We start from the raw sequence: 21,202 nt of genomic DNA, 5'->3' as shown, positions 1-21,202 counted from the left end.
ACTTAAGACACCTTTCCAGGTGAATCAGCTTGTGCAGCAAGCCCTAAAATGTTATTTACTGAAACTTCCAAGGACGTATTTAGGGGGAGCGTCCAGGGGGTCGGAAAGACTTAGCAAATACTAAAATATAACAATACTTCAGAGTACCAAAGATTTATGCATAAAATATTAGTCAGAAACTTTACTTTTGTTATTCAATAAATATTAAATTCTTCATCTAGTCTGTAGGTCCAGTCCCGATTAGCCTTACTGTGCATAAAGTGGACTTAAAACACCAAATCAAAATCAAATCAAATCAAATCTTCATCTACAGTGCCTTTCACGGCCGAGTCTTCCGCGAAGTGGCGACTATTACACAGGGCAGCGAGAGCTCGTCTGCCGGAAAACTGGATGCTACATCCGCGTAAATGGAACAGATAGCTATGTAATGAATTACGCTCGTACAATTACACTGTCAGTTAAAATTGTTACAAGAGGTGTTGGAAATGATGTCCTCCTGCTTCCACAAATTTACGGCATCTTTAAGGACATTTTCTCTAACACGTATCAGTTCCTCTTCCGAAAATGTCTCTCCTGATATTTTCTTTCAATTCTTCTAATGTATGGCTTCAGGTTTAAAAGCTTGGTAGCTCGCTACGCAGACATCATGAAAGTCGCCGGGGGGGTTAAGGAGTACGTTCCAATGGTGCTCCAACGTCTAGTTTCTCCCCAGTAAGCACACTCCCTTTCACCCTTCGCTTCTTATCAATAACGAAACCTGTTCCCTAAATTTGCTCATGATTTCTCGAACATTGTCGCTGTGTGGAACAGGAACATCCGGGAATTCTGCTGTCAAACGCCTTCTGACATCCATACAAGAATTCGTAATGACGTAAGAGTCATACATAAAGATTCATTGTTTTAAATTGTGCGCATAGCGTGGCATTATTAGACTGCAGAAAAGCACCAGTAATAACTAAACTAAAAGAAAACAATCTGAAACACTTGTCAACATCTTAACACTTCACGAACACGTGCGAACTGGACAACAGCTATCTGGATACTGAAGCTCTGTGGGTCTTTCTTAATGCCAGCAGACGTGTCCGTAAAAGGCACTGGATTTGACCGATTTTAACTACAGGTAAGCTAGATAATGAATATGTGTTGTTGTATCTCTATATTTATACCGTATTTGTAGTAGTAACAATATACTATTAATAAATTAATATATTTTTAGTATTTAATTTAATTATTTTGATTTATATGTTATTATTTTTTATGTTTTAATATTATTAATCCTGAAACAATTGGTTCGGACCCCCCGAAATATATTTCTAGATACATGTCTGAAAACGTAATATTCTTACATCGGAAATTATGCAAATAGAAATTGTACAAAAGGTTTTTTTCTTTTTCAAAGTTTTTATGAATGGCGGAGTCGTAACGTCGTTGCCTTGTAACCAGGGTTCGATACTAGTTGGAGGGACAGTTCGGATCCACCTTAAACTGTAGGTCCATTCCCAATTAGCCTATCTGTGCATGTACTTAAAACACAACTCAGCATTTATAACCAGGCCAATTGATAACACTCTCAAAGTTATTTTTCGTAATAGGCAGTGTTCTGTAGTTACGTATTTGTCCGCTAGGAGGCAGACTTTGCAAGATGACGGGTCAGTGCTCCGAGAAGGCGTTTTTTTTTTTTGCCCTCGAATTCCATGAGAGTGAATGCCACTTCTATGAAAGCCTTCTTTCGATCGTGATCCTCAGGTGTTAAAGCTCGAAGCAGCGCGGTTTCATTCTTAATTCCCTCTGATTTTGTAGGACTCTGTTGGAAAGCCTCTCTACCGTGGTCCACTTGCGCATCTGGTTTTTCCATTTTGCTCCCCCGAAATTCAACAAATATATAATTTAAATAGTGTACAGTGGTAATTAATTTTACTTCCTTAGCAGGATTAAACATCTTGTACAACAATATGTAATATTATACTGAGAAATTCATCTTCAGGGCTTCCATCCCCCACTTTTTCTCCCTTAGATGGTCGGTTGCTGTTAAGGGATGAGCCACCTCCCCCAGAATAAAATCCTGGCTGCGGCCCTGTTATGTAGGCAACCTGTGCGTATCGCCGGCGAATGGAATTTTTCGTTGGACAGCGGCAACTGATGAAACTCGAGCGCAAAAACGTATTATAACTGACCCGCCATCTTGAAAAACCAGTCTTAACGCGTGAGTACAGCACACTGACTTTTACGAAGAACAACATTTAGATTGTCTCAATGAATTGGGACCATATGTTTCCTGACCTGCGCAAAAATAACTACTGAAATCCTGATAAACATTTTGAACAACCCTGACCTTGAGCTCGTGAATTGATGCCCTACATTAATTATCAAAAAATAACCTTATTTTTTTTTAAAGGATAACCTCAATCGCTTAAAAAAAACTATTTAGTTACAGGCGCAATCATTCATATTTACTTCAGCATCCTCTTCCAAATTTCGTCTCAATAGTAATAGGACAAGAATAATAAACGAATATTCATGTATTAATGTAATCTACACTGCAATAAAGTGACCAGTTTCTCTATTTAAGGTAGCGATAGAAATGTCCAAAGTACAGTGCGTTTGTTTTGGCTCTGAGCCGAGATAGCGCGTGAGCAACTTATATCACAGGTTACTACTTGTTACTCAATATAAATATAATTCTCTACATGCTATAGCTATGTTGGTAAATAAGCGAGACGTTACGGGTCGAAAATGCCGGCATCTGACCAATGCACCAAAAATGGTTGTAGCTGAGAGGAAACATGGAGTGGCCAAAATAAAAGTGAATTTTCTTCTCTTTCCGATCCATGTTGATGTTGATCCTTACCCAGAATACCGACTGGTGTCCCTCGTAGCTCGTCCCGAATCTTCCCGTATACGCCATGTCCTTCGCTGAAGTCTGCCACAATGATTTTCGTTTCGACGTGATAAATTACTTCTGGAAGAAAAAGACAGGGATTACTTAATACGTTCTCAGGTACAAGTTAAGCTTCATGCAGTACATCTTTGTAATGCTGATGTGTTTCCTTTTAGAGTTGTTTATTGGCTTTAAAGCGAATCCTTCATTGATTGATCGATTTGCTTTATTTTACTTCGCTTCTTGTGCCACTTTTGGCTAATTTGCGAAGATGAGGATGAAATTGATGAATGGACACTCACAAACATCCAGGCGGGGATTCGAACCCGGGACTGCTGGCGTCGTAGCGCGATGTGCTAACCACTCTGCCAAAAACGAATTCTAACCAAGGTATTAATTATGTGCGAAGTTAATGGTGCGTAATTCTGCACCCGCTCGTCCTTTTGGCCGTCATTGCTTTATGGAGATGACTCTCAAAATTCTTTACGTCATCGAAATATCTCTTCCGCGTATCTCCAGCGGTTAAATTTAGATGTAAAAAGGAACAATCGCCGTCTCATCTTCGAGGATTAATTTTCGATGTCAAAGGTGGGCAAGGTGGCCATGTACTCTTATGCCATTGTTATTTTTAAACGTTTCAAGGGCGACCAAACAGTTTTGTTAAAGAGGGGTCTCATTGATTGACTGGCTTAAAATTGTTGGGTGCGTTGGCACTTTAGACCATTTGCACCCTTCAAGGTATACGTGGAAATGTCTAAAATTCTTACTTGAAACTTTAAAACAAAGGATGTACAAAGCCCCTTAGAAAAAGTTAAAAGTTCAAGCTTGTAAAGGGACCTGCACAAGACAAACATAACACATTAAAAAGTAAGAATCAACTAAAGGTTTCCTCACAGACGGTGGAAGACACCAGCACTTCGTAAAAAGCTAAAAACGCTTGATAGAACACTGTTCTCATCACCCAAGGATGACAAACAGCTGGGAAGATTAGAAGTCTGCCCGAGGAAAGCACATTCAACAAGAATATGCCGAACACTTAAAAACAACATCCATACACGACACATTGGAGGGTCCAACCCTTGCTGGTGACCATGGGTGAGACGGCTGCGTCCAATAGCAGTCGAGTTAGAATAACTTTTTCTTAACAGGAGGGACGGGACGAAGGCGCCTCATTGAAAACAGTATTTCCAAGAGGACCGATGAGTCTCACCTATCTCAGACGCGGTTTTCTCCAGCTTAGCCTTACTTCTGCTGATGAGGACGATGTTGAGTCCTCGCTTCGCCAACTCGCAGGCGTACGCTCTTCCTATGCCGTCGGTGCAGCCAGTCACAACTAGAAAGAATAAACAGCAATAAGCGGCGTAGGAAACAAAAAGGACTCAATGAAAAGAAACAGTCACACTTTTCCAACCAAAGTTTAATCAAAATTGAAGTTACACGAGAACTAAAGGAATTTGTGTATGGATTTGGTTTATTTTACTTCGCTTTTCTGCCACTTTTCGCTAATCGCGACGATGATGATGATGATGAATAACGATAAGATGTAATCGATGAGAGGACATTGATTTCTAGATCGCTTCTGAAAATTTCCACCACCTTCTTTCTTCACAAGAATAACGAGTTTCTTATGTTTGTGTATTTTCTGTATCACGTGTATCATTAAATCAGAGTAATAAACATGCCATAATATTTTTTCTTTCGCTATTGTTAGACGAATTTTAAAATCTGCAGCGATATGGTAGAGTCGGTCAATGTATTGCATAGTTATTCATACCTGTTGAGTGTTCTTTATGAAAGATTAATTACTTTTAATCCAACCGTGAATTGATTAATAAATTACATGTTTTAAGCTCACATTTCAAAATGTGTAGCTTTATGTGAGTTGTGATGGATTTCTTAGCCTGTTTTTGAAGAAAACAGAAAACCTGCTGGCTCCTGGGAAAGAGGGGCTCCCGCCTGAATTACTATTAGTTTTGTCTACCTTTGCTCACAAGAACACCAATGCCCAGGCCGGAATGAAGTCGGCTAACGATGAAAGGGGTAGCATACAAAGTGCATTGTGTTTACTAGTTAAAATCATGTAAGAAGTACGATTGCATTAGAAAGACAGCCATGGGCGCCCGAGGTGATAAAAGGGAGGAAAGAAGCAGCGGTAGACAATGAGAGAACGGGAAGAGTTAAAGAGCCAGACGCATGCGAGAGAAATGGGAACAGAAGATAAATATACAGTGAGTGTAAAAAGTGTTTGGACACTGCCGTAGTTACGTTAATAATGGATCTTCTTGGCGTTGTGGATGATGGTAGGTGAGTGGGATAAAAGTGCAATGGTTCTACCTCAAATTCTTTCTTTCTTGGCACAACAACGAAATAAAAATATCAAAACATATACAATCCATAAACAATTATAACAGAAATGCCAGATATTATGGGCACAAAAAGTCTTTGAACACTTAGTAAAAAAAATTAAAAAGGACCTCTGGGAAACACAATCAATAAACCTGGACTGCCATACACGTACAGTGGGATCCATGAGCCTTACCGTGAAAATTGTCCATGACTATTTTCATTAATTTTTCTCTTGCATCCTATGTGTTTTCAAGCGATGGATTTTTCTGTATGCTGGTGCAGAAGTTGTCAACAGCTTGTTTTGAGTTTTATTTTAATTCTTGAAGCTCTTATTGGGTCAAATAAAGTGCACGAATATACTGATGGATAATTTGCACGGTAATACTAATAGATCCCACTGTACCACTGACCCATTCAACCTCTGGGCTCACAGCTGTCAGTTCGGAAGTATCAGTACTGGCAGTAGCTCCGCCTCATTGAACACGATAGTGCAACATGAGTCCCGGAAGGAGAGAGTTCACCGTTTGTGAACCTCGGCAAGTTATCCGGCTACACAACCAGTGCAAATGGTGAAGGGAAATATAACGCTTGTCCGGAATTACTAGATCAACAGTGCACGTGATCATAGATCGCTTTGGCGAAAGAAAAACAGTAGAAAATAAGCCGAGGAGTGGACGACCAAGAGTGCTTTCTGTGCAAGACGAACGGTTTATTTCGCGAACTATCAAAAAAGACCCCAAAACTAATGCTCCGACGTTGGCTGCAAGCCTTCAAGACCGAGGTGAGCAAGTTTCCTCCAGTACAGTTCGTAACGTATGCCGACGAAATGCCTACCATGGACGCGTGGCAAGGAAGAACTTTTGGGGTTAGTGCAATAAACAGAAAGAAACGCCTCGAATTTGCCATATACCACCGCAATTACGATGCAGACTTCTGGAACAAGGTCATATTTTTCGGACGAAAGCAAATTGAACTTATTTGGGTCGGATGGTAGGCATATGTTATGCCGGCAAAGAAATACAAAGTTGGAGCCGCGAAACATAATCCCAACTGTCAAACACGGTGACGGTTCACTCTTAGTATTGGATTGTATGAGTGCTGCCGGGGTCGGCAAGTTGCATTTCATAGAGGGGACGATGGACCAGTACATGTAATGTCACGTACACAAACTGCATTGTTGTTCTTTGAAATAAAGGATCATAGATGGCAGCATGCAAAAGGAACAACGGGTATATGAGGTGATGCATAAAGCAGTTTAGAAAGTGGGCAAGAGATGGCACCACCCAGGAGAACTTATACGATTGTAAATAGAGACAATGGAAAGAGCAGATATGATGAAATAGTGATTGTATATATTAATACTAATTATGAGGAAATAAATAAATAAATTTAACATAATAACAGGATAGAAATAAGGAGAAAAGGGGAATTATCATTCAGTAATGGCATAAGTGATTAATATACAAAAGTAATGAAGTCGAGTTGTAATTTCGATTTTGTGTCCATTACAGTTCCCACGAACTGAGAGTTTCGTGTGGCTTTTGGGTTGTTTTCCCTTAGGTGTAGCGCCATTTCACGGCAGCACCCAAGCACATTTGGAAGCGCATACACTGTAGCTCCAAGTTAAGGTAGCGCCGGCCAGGCGGCGATCTTTAACTAACCCCTTTCTCTTTGTTTGTCTGGGAGATCGATTTCCGTTAATTCTATAAGATCGACAAAGAAGCCCAAATAAGAGAAAATAAACAATATGAAGTAGCAGCATTAGTAATTATAAGAAGAAATATTATTGATTACAAGAAGAAGAAGCCTTAGCGATTATAAGAAGAAGAAGCCTTATTAATTGCAGGAAGAAGGCACTTTAATCATTATAAGAAGAAGATGCCAAATTAATTATAAGAAGATGATGCCATATTAATCATTATAAGAAGAAGATGCCATATTAATTAAGAGGTCATAAGAAGAAGATACCATAAGAAGAAGAGGCCATATTGATTACAAGAAGAAGAAGCTCAAAGAAGATTAGTTACAATAGAAGAATAATATTGTATAAAAGGATTTACAAAGATATTAATATTTGTATATAATTATTCAAGAATATAGTACGAATTGTACCCTCCGTAGTGGGTTAAATCTGTTGTTTCTTTTCATATATTCTTAGCGTTAGTAACCTTGGTCTGTGCCCAGAGGTATCTCATTGTCTCTACCCTGTGCTAAGCTGGCAGATGCTCACGTGAGGAACGTGGCATTGATTAATGGCGACCAACGTGTGGGGCTCGATACAGACCAGAGGTTGAAATAACGCGAAGAATAAGAATTTGGAAAGATAAGTAAAGCAAAAATGGAAGACGGAAAATATATATGTTGTGGCGAAGAAGGAAATAAGGAAGAGATAATACAGTGTAAGGTATGTGAAGAAATGAAACACTGGTTATGTGAAGGAATCCGGAAAGAAAAATATGAGAAGATATGTGAAAGGGGAGAAGGATACGAATGCAAGGAATGCAGGAAAGCAAAGTTAAAGGAAAAAGAAGGAAAGAAAGAAGAACAAAACACGATGGAGATGTTGATGAAAATGATGATGGAAATAAAAGAAAGTCAAGATCACAACAGCAGAAGGTTGGAAGAGAAAATGGAAGAAAATAATCGAAAAATAGAAGAAAACAGCAAAGACGTTAAAGAAAGTTTGGAAGAGAAAATAGAAGAGATGGCAGAAATATGCGAAGAAAACAGGAAAGCATTTGAGAGAAAGATAGAAGAAATAATAAGGATGTCAGATGAAAGACACGAAGAAACCAATAGAAAGATCGAAAAGGAAGCTTCAAGAGTGAATGAAGAATGCCAGCAGAGGAGTACAAGATTAGAAAACAAAATTTTGGCAAATAAGAAGCAGATAGATATTAACATCTCCAAAATAGAGGAAGTAGAAAACAGAGTAGAAGAAACGAAAATTGTGACAGAAGAAACAATAGTAAAAGAAACTTTGAAATTCAAAGAAATGATAATTAGAGAAAGACAAGAAGTTAGGGAAGAATTAGAGGAGAGTAATAAAAAAATACAAACCCTCGAAAGTAAGATCGACAAAGGAAAGAAAGAGAGTAAAGTACAATGGAGAGAAATAATTTCTAAAATAGAGGATATGAGAATACAAGATAAGCCAATAGGTTTCAATAGAGAAGGAAATGATGGAAAAGGAGAGTACGAAAAGAAAATAATAAAAAAGGAAAGTAGTAGCGACGCATCGAATACAGAGGAGGAAATAAAGCATAAAAGGAATCATCAGAGGAAGAAAAGGAAATGGAAAAGTAGTGAAGAAGGGAGCGATAATGGAAGATGGTTGGACAAAGTAAACGGAAGTAATTTGGAAGAGGAAAGATATAAGACAAGGATCCCTAAACCTAATGAATTACAGCACTTGCCCAAGTTTAATGGAAATATATCTGACAAGTGTCCACGAAAATTCCTGAAGGAACTAACAACTAACGTGAAGCTATTGAGGATACCAAGAAATATGATACTAGACTTAATCGAAGGATGTTTTGAAAGGTCTGCGGCAGGCTGGTATCAGTTAAATCAGCACAAGTTTGGAACATTCGAAGAGTTTAGTAAAAGATTTTTGGAATATTATTGTAGTGAGGAAATTAAGGAAAGGCAATTGGAGACATTGAAAAGAAAATATATAGATTGGTCCAAGGTTGAGAGTTTGGAAGCACACACATGGGAAACGTTAAGGAGCTTCCGAAATTTAAATGAAAAATGGAACGAGGAAGAGTTGGTTAGACAAGTGATACAAACGCTACCAATATGGACACAAAGAGCGGTGGCTGTAGTAAAAATAAGAAAGGTGGAAGACTTGATAGACTACCTCAGAACAGATGACATGCTGAAGAAGACTCAAAGGTCATGGGATAAGGAAAAGGAAGGTAGATATTATCCTAAGAGGCATCATCCTGAAGAGGAACAACGTCCAGAGCAGAAATTCCGGAAACAAGAATTCGGGATTAGGAACATAGAAGTCAGAAATGCATATAGAGGCAGAGGAAGAGGATTCTTAGAAGATAACGGAAACGGCAGAAGGCGAAATAATGTTCAGGAAGAGCAAAGAAATTATGATAGAAGGAATACAGGACCGTGGAGAGGAAACCGCGGATATAGAGGAAGAAATGATTATTGGCAAAATGTGAATCGAAGAAACTCAGAAAGAGGGATGGAGATAGAAGAAAGGCAACCTAGAGGAAACAATTACAACGACAGGAACGAGAGGGGAAATCCTGAGATAAATGAAGAGCGAAGAGAAGCAGTGGAATTAGTCAGAAGCCAGGTGCAGAACGAAGTAGGAAATGCTGGATGGCAGCAGTTAAATGAGGAATCGAGGAATGTGGAATCGGTCGAGAGGCTAAACTTGTAGAGCTCTCGCAGCAACTCCCAGGTGTGAGAGCAAAGGAAAATGATGAATATATGAAGGGAGAACATACGATAAATGAAGAAGGAATTCTGAAGTTATTTTTAATTGGAGAGCCGAGTTTTGAAAATCTAAAACCTGGAAGATCGTTGTATGTGGAAGCAGAAATAATAGAAATTAAGGTTAAATGCTTGATCGATTGTGGGAGTGTAGTCGAAGTAATGAGCTATAAATTTTGGCAGAGAATTAAAGAGAAATACCCACAAGCAAAATTAGACGCTTCTGAAAAAGACAAAGTCAGATTAGTTATGGCTGCGGGAAATGAAGACTACAAAATTCAGGGCACGGTACGCATAATGATGAGCATAAGAGGAGCAAATTTCGAAGTAAAATTTCTGGTGATAAAGGGTTTGAGGTGTGATATAATCCTAGGAGTACCTTTCTTAGAAAACTACAAGGGGCACATACACATAAAAGAAAAACGGCTAAATTTAGAATCAATGGAGAACATGAAAGTAGATATCCCTATGGAGGATGAAATAAAAGGTTCCGAGAGCGAAATAGGCATTAGGAAGCAAAGTCTTGTATATCAGAAACATGATGCAGTGTATAAGAAGAAAGACTACGATGATATAATGAAAAATGAAAATGTAAAATGTGAATATGAAAAAGAGGTCGAAATAGAGGATCATAAATACAAGGCATCGAAAGAAGAAATACAAGCCAAAGTGGATGAGTGTCATTGGATCTCGGAAAAGGAAAAAGAAAATTTAAGATATATTTTGTTGAGACATAGGGGAATATTTAGCCAACGCCCAGGAGTGACGGATGTGTACACCTATAGGATTGAGGTAGACACAGCGAGTCCAATAGTGTCAAAGCAATATCCTATACCCTTTGCAAAGAGAGAAGCTGTAGAAAAGGAATTGAAGAAATGGTTAAGTTGGGGGATAATAGAGAACTCCAATAGCGTACATGTAAGCCCAATGCACGTGGTAGACAAACCGGACGGAGGTGTGAGGCCCGTACTGGATTTAAGGGAGCTAAATAAACACGTGCTACTTCCCAGAAATCAAGTAGAAAGAATAAATGAATTACTACACACTTTTTCAGGCAGCATATACTTTACATCGTTTGATATGACTTTGGGATACTTTCAGGTAGAAATAGAAGAAGAGTCTAGAAAATATACAGCGTTTCGATATGGATCAAGGTTATTTCAATTTAGAAGGCTTCCATATGGTTTAAATTCGTCAGTATCAGCTTTTATGACGGCTCTCAACAGAATATTTAGTATAGAAACAAGAGAATGGCTTGCTATATATGTGGATGATATGTGTATACATACAAAAGATTGGGAGACACACATAGAAAAAATAGATTGGGTATTAAGTAAATTGGCAGAAGCAGGATTAACTGTCAAATTGGAAAAATGCTCTTTTGCAAGGAAGGAAATACGTTTCCTAGGTCATGTGGTATCTGGAGGTGAAATAAAGATGTGCCCAGACAAAAATGACGCTATAAGCAAGTTCCCAAGACCAAACACAAGGAAACAACTCCAAAGATTCCTGGGAGTATGTAATTGGCGATCGAAATTTATACACAATTTCGCAAGCAAAGCCAAGCCATTATATGAACTCCTCAGAAAACATATAAAATGGAAATGGGAAGAAGACGAAGAGGAGGCTTTCCAAAGACTTAAGCAAGACCTTATACAAGCACCAGCTATAAGGCAACCTGATTTCGGGAAAATGTTCTTTTTGGGTACCGACGCATCAAACATTGGATTGGGAGCATACCTATTTCAGAAAAACGAATCCAATGAGGATAATGTGATACAATATGCTAGCAGAAGCTTGAAGAACTTTGAAAGAGCATATACGATAAGTGAGCTAGAGTGTTTGGCAATAATATTTGGAATAGAAAGGTTCTCTGCATATCTGAAAGGCAGGAGATTCAAGGTGGTATGTGATCACAAGAGTCTAGTTTGGTTAAATTCTGCAAGACAGTGGAATGCAAGGCTTACAAGATGGGCAATATTACTGCAACAGTACAGTTTTGATGTCATAGATATAAAAGGAAAGGAAAACCATGTTGCAGATACTCTAAGCAGAGCACCTTTAAAGAGAAATCAGGAACCAGAGGAAGTCATTAGGCTAGAAATCAACGCTATCACTGAGGAAGAAGTAAATGGTATCAAAGAAGAGGAATGGCGAGTTGGAACAGAGGAAGATGAGGAATTAAGGGATATTATCAAGGTGTTGGAAGGAGATGAAGGAAACAAGAAAACAAGGATGTCTAAGATAAAGAGCAGATACAAAGTCATAAATGGCATCGTCTTCCAAGTTAGCTATGAGAATCCGAACCAAGTAAGGATAAGTGTACCACGAACCTTAATAAGAAGAGTACTTGAGGTCGTGCATGAAGGATCTGGCCACTTTGGAGTTGACAAAACGTTGAGATTAGCGAGAAGATTTTACGTATGGAAGACTATGAAGAGTGACGTTGTTAACCATGTAAGAAATTGTACAGTTTGCGTACAAACTAAACCTTCAAAGATAAAATTTAAGAAAGAAGAATTACATATTGTCGCTAAATGGCCATTAGACATGGTTTCGATAGATCTAATAGGACCATTACCTAGGTCTAAGGGATTTTTGTATATATTGACGTGTGTGGACATATGTAGCAAGTTTATCATGTGTTATCCTTTAAAGAAAGCCACAACCAAAGAGATAGTCAAGAAGTTGGATGAAGGATTTATCAAACATTATGGTAGTCCAAAGAAAATGTTGACAGACAACGGGACTCAATTTACTTCAGAGTATTTCAAGGAGTATTTATATTTCAAAGGGATAAAATTGATTAATGTAACAAGATATCATCCGAGTTCAAATCCAATTGAGCGTTACAATGGAGAGATTGTGAGGTTACTCAGAATGTACTGTCATGATCATCATACAAGGTGGTGTGCAGTAATTAACAGGATAGTTCGATTATTAAATAACTCTATATCAGCTGAGGCAAATATGAGCCCGACAGAAACTTTCTTGGGATATGAGGCAGAGCCGATGATTTTCGAAGATTTAGAATGGCCAAAGAAGGTTAAGGAAAGGGAAACAAGGAAAGAATTTTTCAATGATTTGTATAACAAAAGAAAGAAGAGGACGTCAAAAGAGGAAGTGAAAGGAAAGAAGATAGAAGTAAAGAGGGGTGATATAGTTTATTGTAAAACACACCCAATAAGTAAGGCAATTGACCGTACAATTAAAAAACTGTTTTTCAAATACGAAGGTCCGTATATTGTATTAGAAACGTTTAGGAACACTATAGTTATACAAGATATGGTGACAAAGGAAGTAAGAAGAGAAAACTTAGATAATGTAAAAAGATATAATTGTACGGAAGACGTTAAACAAATGTTGAAAAGTACACATGAGAAGTGAATAGTAAGAATGGATGTTGAAGAAAATTTTTCCTTGCATACGAAACTTCTCAAAAGGAAAAATTTTGCCCAGAGGAGGGGAATTTTGTGTCACGTACACAAACTGCATTGTTGTTCTTTGAAATAAAGGATCATAGATGGCAGCATGCAAAAGGAACAACGGGTATATGAGGTGATGCATAAAGCAGTTTAGAAAGTGGGCAAGAGATGGCACCACCCAGGAGAACTTATACGATTGTAAATAGAGACAATGGAAAGAGCAGATATGATGAAATAGTGATTGTATATATTAATACTAATTATGAGGAAATAAATAAATAAATTTAACATAATAACAGGATAGAAATAAGGAGAAAAGGGGAATTATCATTCAGTAATGGCATAAGTGATTAATATACAAAAGTAATGAAGTCGAGTTGTAATTTCGATTTTGTGTCCATTACAGTTCCCACGAACTGAGAGTTTCGTGTGGCTTTTGGGTTGTTTTCCCTTAGGTGTAGCGCCATTTCACGGCAGCACCCAAGCACATTTGGAAGCGCATACACTGTAGCTCCAAGTTAAGGTAGCGCCGGCCAGGCGGCGATCTTTAACTAACCCCTTTCTCTTTGTTTGTCTGGGAGATCGATTTCCGTTAATTCTATAAGATCGACAAAGAAGCCCAAATAAGAGAAAATAAACAATATGAAGTAGCAGCATTAGTAATTATAAGAAGAAATATTATTGATTACAAGAAGAAGAAGCCTTAGCGATTATAAGAAGAAGAAGCCTTATTAATTGCAGGAAGAAGGCACTTTAATCATTATAAGAAGAAGATGCCAAATTAATTATAAGAAGATGATGCCATATTAATCATTATAAGAAGAAGATGCCATATTAATTAAGAGGTCATAAGAAGAAGATACCATAAGAAGAAGAGGCCATATTGATTACAAGAAGAAGAAGCTCAAAGAAGATTAGTTACAATAGAAGAATAATATTGTATAAAAGGATTTACAAAGATATTAATATTTGTATATAATTATTCAAGAATATAGTACGAATTGTACCCTCCGTAGTGGGTTAAATCTGTTGTTTCTTTTCATATATTCTTAGCGTTAGTAACCTTGGTCTGTGCCCAGAGGTATCTCATTGTCTCTACCCTGTGCTAAGCTGGCAGATGCTCACGTGAGGAACGTGGCAGTAAATTGATATATTGAAGAATAATTTGAGCGCTAGTGCGGCTCAAATGAACTTGGGTAATGATTACTTGTTTCAACAGGACAACGATCCGAATCATACCTCCCTTAATACAAAATTGTGGCTGTTATATAACACCCCAAAACAACTTCACACCCCCTCAATCCCCAGAACGTAACCCCATAGAAAATTTGTGTAGTATATTAGAGAGATAGATAAGAAAAGGAAACATATCCAACAAATCCGACCTAAAATTAGTATTGAAGGAAGAATGGAACGCCATTTCACCTCACATTACTGCAGATCTGGTAAAATCTGTATCAGACAGGCTCCAGGCAGTGATTCGTGCCAAAGGAAATCCAACAAAATATTAAATGGTTGTGTTTTTTGCAGAAAATATGGACAAAAATAGCAAGTGTCCAAAGACTTTTTGTGTTCAAAATATGTGATATTTTCGTTATTATTGTTTATAGATGGTTTCTTTTTTATATTTTGTATTTTCCTGTATATGAGGTAGAATAATGTGGTTTTCATTCCACCCACAACCCTGAGCGGATCCCCTGTTTACGTACCATCAATGGTGTCCAAACACTTTTTGCACTCACTGTAAGTGAGAGAGGTATAAGGAAGTGACACGCACAACAACACACAGAGAGAGGGGTAAACAAGTGAAAACAGAAGCGAGGCAAGAACACAGAGGAAACTTAAGATGTGACAGAGGAACAAGTAGGAAAGCGAGAGAAAGAAAGAGAGAGGAGATAAGCTGGAGAAAAGAGGTCCAGAAAAAAGAGCAACAAATTGTAACGACGGAGAGAAAGAAACATAGATGGGAGAGAAAAAGAAAAAAGAGAAATCGAGGTAGAAAGAATAAAGAAGAAACACAGAAAATGTGAATGAAAACATAAGAAGAGAAATGAAGGAAAGGAAGTAACCACGAGCGAGGAGGCGTGAAGCCGAGAAAAGGATCGAAGCTACAAGGAAAGAGGAAAGGGGCAGACAAAAGAGTTACACATACAAGGAAGGGTGGCACATTCCAAGGGGCTAGGCACAACAAGTTTGGAATATTGTTATATTAGGCAATAGGTGATAGGCACGGTGGCAGATGTCTGCGAAAAGACGAGAACGTCCGCCAGACAGATACCATGTGTTGTTGCATTCCAAGACTGTGTATATCACCTATTCTCTAACGTAACGATATTCTAAATTTCTTGTGAGGAGTTTATATGCATACAATATGGAAGGAACAAAGAACATTAACGAAACAGAGTTTCTTTAGTGTTATTATTACTAGTAACTGAATACATAGGATACGGATATAGTTTAACTTTTTACTGTCTTTTATTGCAAAACTATTTTTTTTTTCGAATATCTTTAGTAAATCTTGAATGGGAAACACTCTTTGGACTCTTTCCATGACCTTGCCCCTTGATATTTCCTCGTACTTTGAGACTCGCACTTAAAGCTTTCACATCCTCAATGTTTTCACTGGCAAACACTGACAAATTCTGCTGCCTTCAATTGTTTTTGACATTGAAAGTGTCTTTACGTTACCACATTCCTAAATTCTTACGAGATATGTTTAATGGCATACCGCTGGTGGCTCCAGTAAATCAACCAACATTGCCCCCTACTACTACGCAATTGTTCTATTCCTTTCTTATCTTCCTGTCTGCTTTCGCTGTTGTCTAGGTATTCGTAATAGTTTCGTGACTACGTAAGTCTATTCAAGTCACACGAAGGTTCACGTGAATGCTCTTCTAGAACAATGGTTCTCAACCTTTATTAGTCACTTCATGGGTCCATTTTTCAAAAGTTTAACCGTATTTAATGAAGGTAAATTGTATGTGGGGGGTCATTATATTATTATAAAACATAAAATTTAGAAATGTCATTCAAATACTACAGTTTCTTCTACATCTTCTAAAACATCTATTGAAATGTTAATTGACTGTTACTGACACCATCCCTGAATACACACTCTATACTATTTTCGATGATACAGGTATTTATATCATACATGTGGAAATGTACAATATTCACTTCAACCATAGTACATGCTGTACCCCGGCCGAAGCAATAAAACTCCTCTTGGTTCCCAAAACTATGGATCTGTTGGCATTTGATGCAGCTGTGGAAGGAATGTGGATGATGAAGTTAAAGTCACAGATATTTGTCAAACGAGAGGCTGAAACCGGGACAGGGAAGTTACAGATAAAGAAGGCTCCCTATGAAAGAACTTTCTAAAGTCTAGAGAATATCCTAAACACTTGCCGCACCTTAGACTTCTGCTCACAAACAAGATAAACAAATGCAATAACTACTGTTCATGTTCTGTGAATTTATCCTCGCGAACTTGTGAACAAAATAATATATGCTGTCTATATTTTCACTCTTCACCTCAAAGAAATTAGAATGCAAAATAGTTTGTAATGGGGGCTGCCCCCCCCGCCCCCTGCCTGGCTACGGGCCTGGCATGGGTGGCAGCAAAATTACTTGTAGGTATGTGCACCCAGTTTATAATAATATTTTCGCTAACATCGAGTACTTGAAGAAGCTTTCTTTTACCCTTGCTTAAACAAATTACACACACTTCATTCTAGAAAAGTAAATATGTAAATTAAAGGACTAAATTACTCTAGTCTAACACTTAACTAAACACACATGATGACAATATTATTTTTTATTCACGCTAGCGTAAATAATTCCATGTAGCAGTGGCGTAGCAACATATCGCGAGGCCCTGGGCGAGATTAGAATGCGAGGCCCCATCCGTTCTTTAAACTTGAAATCTCAATTTGAATCGGTACAAAATCTTCAGGGATACGTCAGCAAATTATCACATTTAAATATTAATAGTAATAACAAATTACTGACGAAAATGATATTTAATAATATGCCACAGAGAAATTTACACTTGGCACAGGTATATTCTTGTAACACACTAATGGAATTTTCTTTAACCAAAATAGTAGTAATAATACATTTTTAAAGATGTTCTTCAGGCACTAAGCCATAATTGAACTATCCCTACTATGCTAAACTATTTTTAATCATAAATGCAATCTACGAATCTCTAAATATAGCCTGCATTATTTTCAATGAGTTTTTCTTTTTTCCTCATCAAAATTTGTATCATGTAAATGTCACAAACAATTGCATAAGAAGAAAATATCGAAGGACGCACATAAATTTTTTTGTGTAAATGTTTCGCATGAGAAATTTTACAATAATTTTTCTTTTTTCGGCCCGTCTTAGGTATAGGGCCCCGTCCGCCTGTATGTTACGCCTCTGATTTCACATATTCATTCAAATTATAACGTTAAACTAGAATTTATATTCAGATAAAAGCAGAATGTTATTGCCCGCAAAAAATAGCCTTTTTCTATCTATTTTTCTCTTCTATTTATTACATTTTTCGTGTGAACCCCATGGAACGCGAGGTCACTTCATGCGCGAGGCCCCGGGCGGTCGGCCACGCCTTGCTACGCCACTGAGGCTATCTTTAGGCGCTATTGTTCCACTCATATAAATACAGATGTTCTGTGGTGACAAATTCGAATCGGTTAGTTCGTATGAACTTTCCAGCCTGATCATTACCAGTGCGTAGTTGGAGATCTGTTAGTTCATTGAACTTTCCAGCCTAATTATTGCCTATTTTTGTGGGAGCAGGAAAAGGTTTTTTATCCATTTTTGCCTTTACTCATCTCACTCAACAGGTCGCTAGGTAATAATAATAATAATAATAATAATAATAATAATAATAATAATAATATCTTTATTGAGCGGGCGAGGTTCAGCGTACGCTGCTCTCCCACATAACCCAACCCGGGGCGTGCACAGAGTTGATAGCTTCCTGGAGATGAGGCCTTGCTCGAAAAGGTTTTTTATCCATTTTAGTCCAAATTCGAGTCGCGTGATAACTCATTTGTAGCTTTCACATTCATTGGGGTGGCATCTTCCTGCCAAATTCCGTGAACAAAGAAAAGGGAAGAGGGGAGGTGGCCACTTGTTGGACAGTTCCAAGAAAAGAGCTGCGCTTGAGGCCACATCTGTATTCGCCAAATGGAGCTTCCAGTTGTCTGACACAAAAGTGTTGCAATTGAATGGCGAAGTGGGAAAAAGGAGGGGGAATTCCTCCCACCCCCTACAAATACCACCCTGATCCTTACCACTACACAAAGTTCCGTCCCAAACTCAAATTTCCAAAGTCTGCTTTCTCCTCGCGAATCCAAATCGCAAGAAAAATGTTGAAGAATGATATAAAGCCCCTATCACACGGAACTGGATTTCTAGTAGGAATGCCCTAGTTGGCGCTGAACTAACTTTCTAGGTAGCAATCATGGCCGTCTGGCTGACTGTTTGACTGGTTTGGAGGAATAGGACATGTTCTAATTGCTACTTGCTTTCCTCGACTGGATTCTGTGGTACAGCCAATCAGAGCAAAGTTTCGCCATATGAAGATAATCTGTGAGTGTGCAAAGGAGCGTTTTTGTCTGTGGTTTCCGAGTGTTACTCCAGCAATGTATAACGTATACAGCATGATTTGCGCGTTGAGTTTCACCATCTATGCTGAGTGCACGTTGTTTACATTTGAAACGACTAAAATATTCTTCCATACGTGTACAGTAAACGTTGTAAAGTATGTATTTAAGCAGCGCCATTGTTTTGTACCTAATAACGTTTTATACGAAACGTTATTCCTCTCGGTTGAATAGTTATCGGCTTTTAAAAATGTGAAGTGATACATTGTTTACATCTCACGCGGCCGCCATTACAACTTCCCTCGTATGGAAACAAAAGTCTATCGACAAGTACGCTTATAACTACCGTGTGAGGCGAAAACTAGCAAATTGGTAGCCAGTCCAGCGCCAACGAGGGCATACCTACTGGAAATCCATTTCCGTGTGATGCGGGCTTAAAGGAAGGGAAGTATCGAGTTCACGTTACGAGGGGGTACACCACTTGGCCCAGACAGGCACGTAGTAGCCAGGGGGAGGGCTCGAGGGGCTGAAGCCCCTCCCGAAATCCTACATATATCCAATACAAATAGTGATAGTGGTAATTAATTTTACTTGATTAGCAGGATTAAACATCTTGGGACGAACATAAGTTGTAATGTACTGAGAATGCTTACACCCCCTTTTACGCATTTTGATGGTGGGTGCTGATAAAGGATGAGCCCTCCCTGAAATAAAATTCTGGCTACGGAGCCGGGCCCAGACAAACTTGCTTCCCTTTCTGACCCCGTTTTTCAGTAAATCGAACCAGGGCCGTAGCTAGAATTGATCTCCAGGGGGGGCTCCCGGTTTGTGGGGGGGGGGCTTTGTAAACAAAGTCTATTTTTCAAAAGTTTAACAGTATTAAATGAAGGTAAATTGTGTGGAGGGGAGGTTTGGGGTGGGGAGTAGGGGGTCATTAAGTTATATATATTTTAGAGACATCATACAAATGCTACATTTTTTTATATCTTAAATATTGCTTGAAGTGTCAATTGACTGCTACTCAATCACTCCATACTACTATTGATGATACAGATATTTATATCACACAAGAAAAATGGACAGCATTCAGTCATTGTGCCTAGCGAACATTCCACCCCCAGGACGAAACGACATAACTCCCCTTCGTTCCATGTTGACCTTTGACGGAGATACCGAGGGAATTTGCATGATGATGTCAAAGTTACAGGTTTCTGTCTAAACGGGAGGTCGCAACTATCAACAGGGTCAGCGAAGATACAGATAAAGAAGCTACCCTATGAAGCAACTTTCTAAAGTCTAGAGAAGAGAATATTCTACTGTATATACTTGTCGCTATTTAGAATTATTATAATTAAGATGAACGAACGTAAGAGCTGCTGTTCATATTCCGTGAATTTATCCTTCACCAAAGTTGTGTGCAGAACAATATCTGCTGTCTACATTTTTACACTTCACTGCAAACAAATTACACAAAATAGTTTTACCTAATATCAAGGGGGCTGACGAAAGTTCCAGGGGGAGCTCAGCCCCCCTGGCCCCTGCCTGGCTACGGGCCTGAATCGAACCCACATCCTACTGATTACAAGGCAATCACGTCAGCCGTGTACTTACCGGCCCATTTCCCAAATCTCTGCTTGAAATCTGTGTATGGCAAGAGTGCGTGCAGGAAGTGCGTCCTAACTCCGCATGCAACGAACCACGCAGCAAGCAGGAGCGTCTTGAGGAGATACAGAACTCCGACCACCGCCACCAGAGGTAGCAGCCGTCGCGCGTAGGGAACGGAATCCAAGAACTCCTCCATGGTCCACCTTGGGCTGGAGTCGGACGTCAAATGAGTTCCACTGCCGTCCGTTACATTACGCAACTAACTCTCAGAAGATGATTTGGCTGCACATGTTGCAGAAACAGAAAACCCATTATCTGTTTTGGCAGAGCAAATTACTGGCTATCAGGGTTGTTGAAGGTTCAGGAACACATAAATTCTAACCACGCACGTATCTAGAGTAATTTTGGGGGGGACGGGGGACGTCCGAACCAAGTATCTCGCACGTAATAATAATGATAATAATAACAACAAAAAATCAACAATAATAATTAAATAATAAACTAACAATTTTAAAGGGGACTTTTTCCGAAAATGTCCTTACATAAAGCGACTCTGAGACTCGCCCAGCCTCTACCCAATGGGTACCCAAGGAAGAGAGTAAAGGTGGCCGGAGCGTGGTGCTGATCTCTTCACTACAGTACGGGCTAGATCGAGAATGTGTGAGGCCCTACCTCCTCACCCCCTACGTGCCATCATGGCATGGTGCGATCATAAGCGTGCCAGAAGCTCTGATTAGGGTGGAGGGGGCAAAAGCCTTGATGAAAGTTCAGTCGGGGGGGGCTCATTTCATCTCACTGTTTTATTGTATCGACAGGTATGAAACAGCGGCGTGTGTAGAGCATGTTCGGACCCGCCGAAAATCACTGTATTA

The 21,202-nt window shown here is 38.9% G+C and overlaps 1 protein-coding gene across 2 annotated transcripts in view; it reads right to left on the bottom strand.

Annotated features, from left to right (window-relative positions):
- The window catches only part of LOC145977996 (hydroxysteroid dehydrogenase-like protein 1), a 48,500-nt gene extending 27,957 nt beyond the window's left edge, over positions 1-20,543 (bottom strand). The window contains exons 1-3 of one of the 2 annotated variants that reach the window (XM_083110361.1): positions 20,337-20,543; positions 4,089-4,211; positions 2,849-2,959 (exon numbers count right to left, since the gene is read on the bottom strand). In XM_083110361.1, coding sequence (XP_082966487.1) covers positions 2,849-2,959; positions 4,089-4,211; positions 20,337-20,526 — 424 coding nt within the window. In that variant the 5' untranslated portion in view covers positions 20,527-20,543. The remainder of the gene's footprint in view (positions 1-2,848; positions 2,960-4,088; positions 4,212-20,336) is intronic. The other variant, XM_083110362.1, reaches the window with a different exon arrangement.
- Positions 20,544-21,202: the final 659 nt, after the last annotated feature.

Source organism: Lepisma saccharinum, chromosome 24 (assembly GCF_977018435.1).
Source record: "Lepisma saccharinum chromosome 24, izLepSacc3.1, whole genome shotgun sequence".
Lineage (NCBI taxonomy): Eukaryota > Metazoa > Arthropoda > Insecta > Zygentoma > Lepismatidae > Lepisma > Lepisma saccharinum.
Note: the sequence above shows the minus strand (reverse complement) of the source record. Positions and strands in the feature narration are given on the sequence as shown.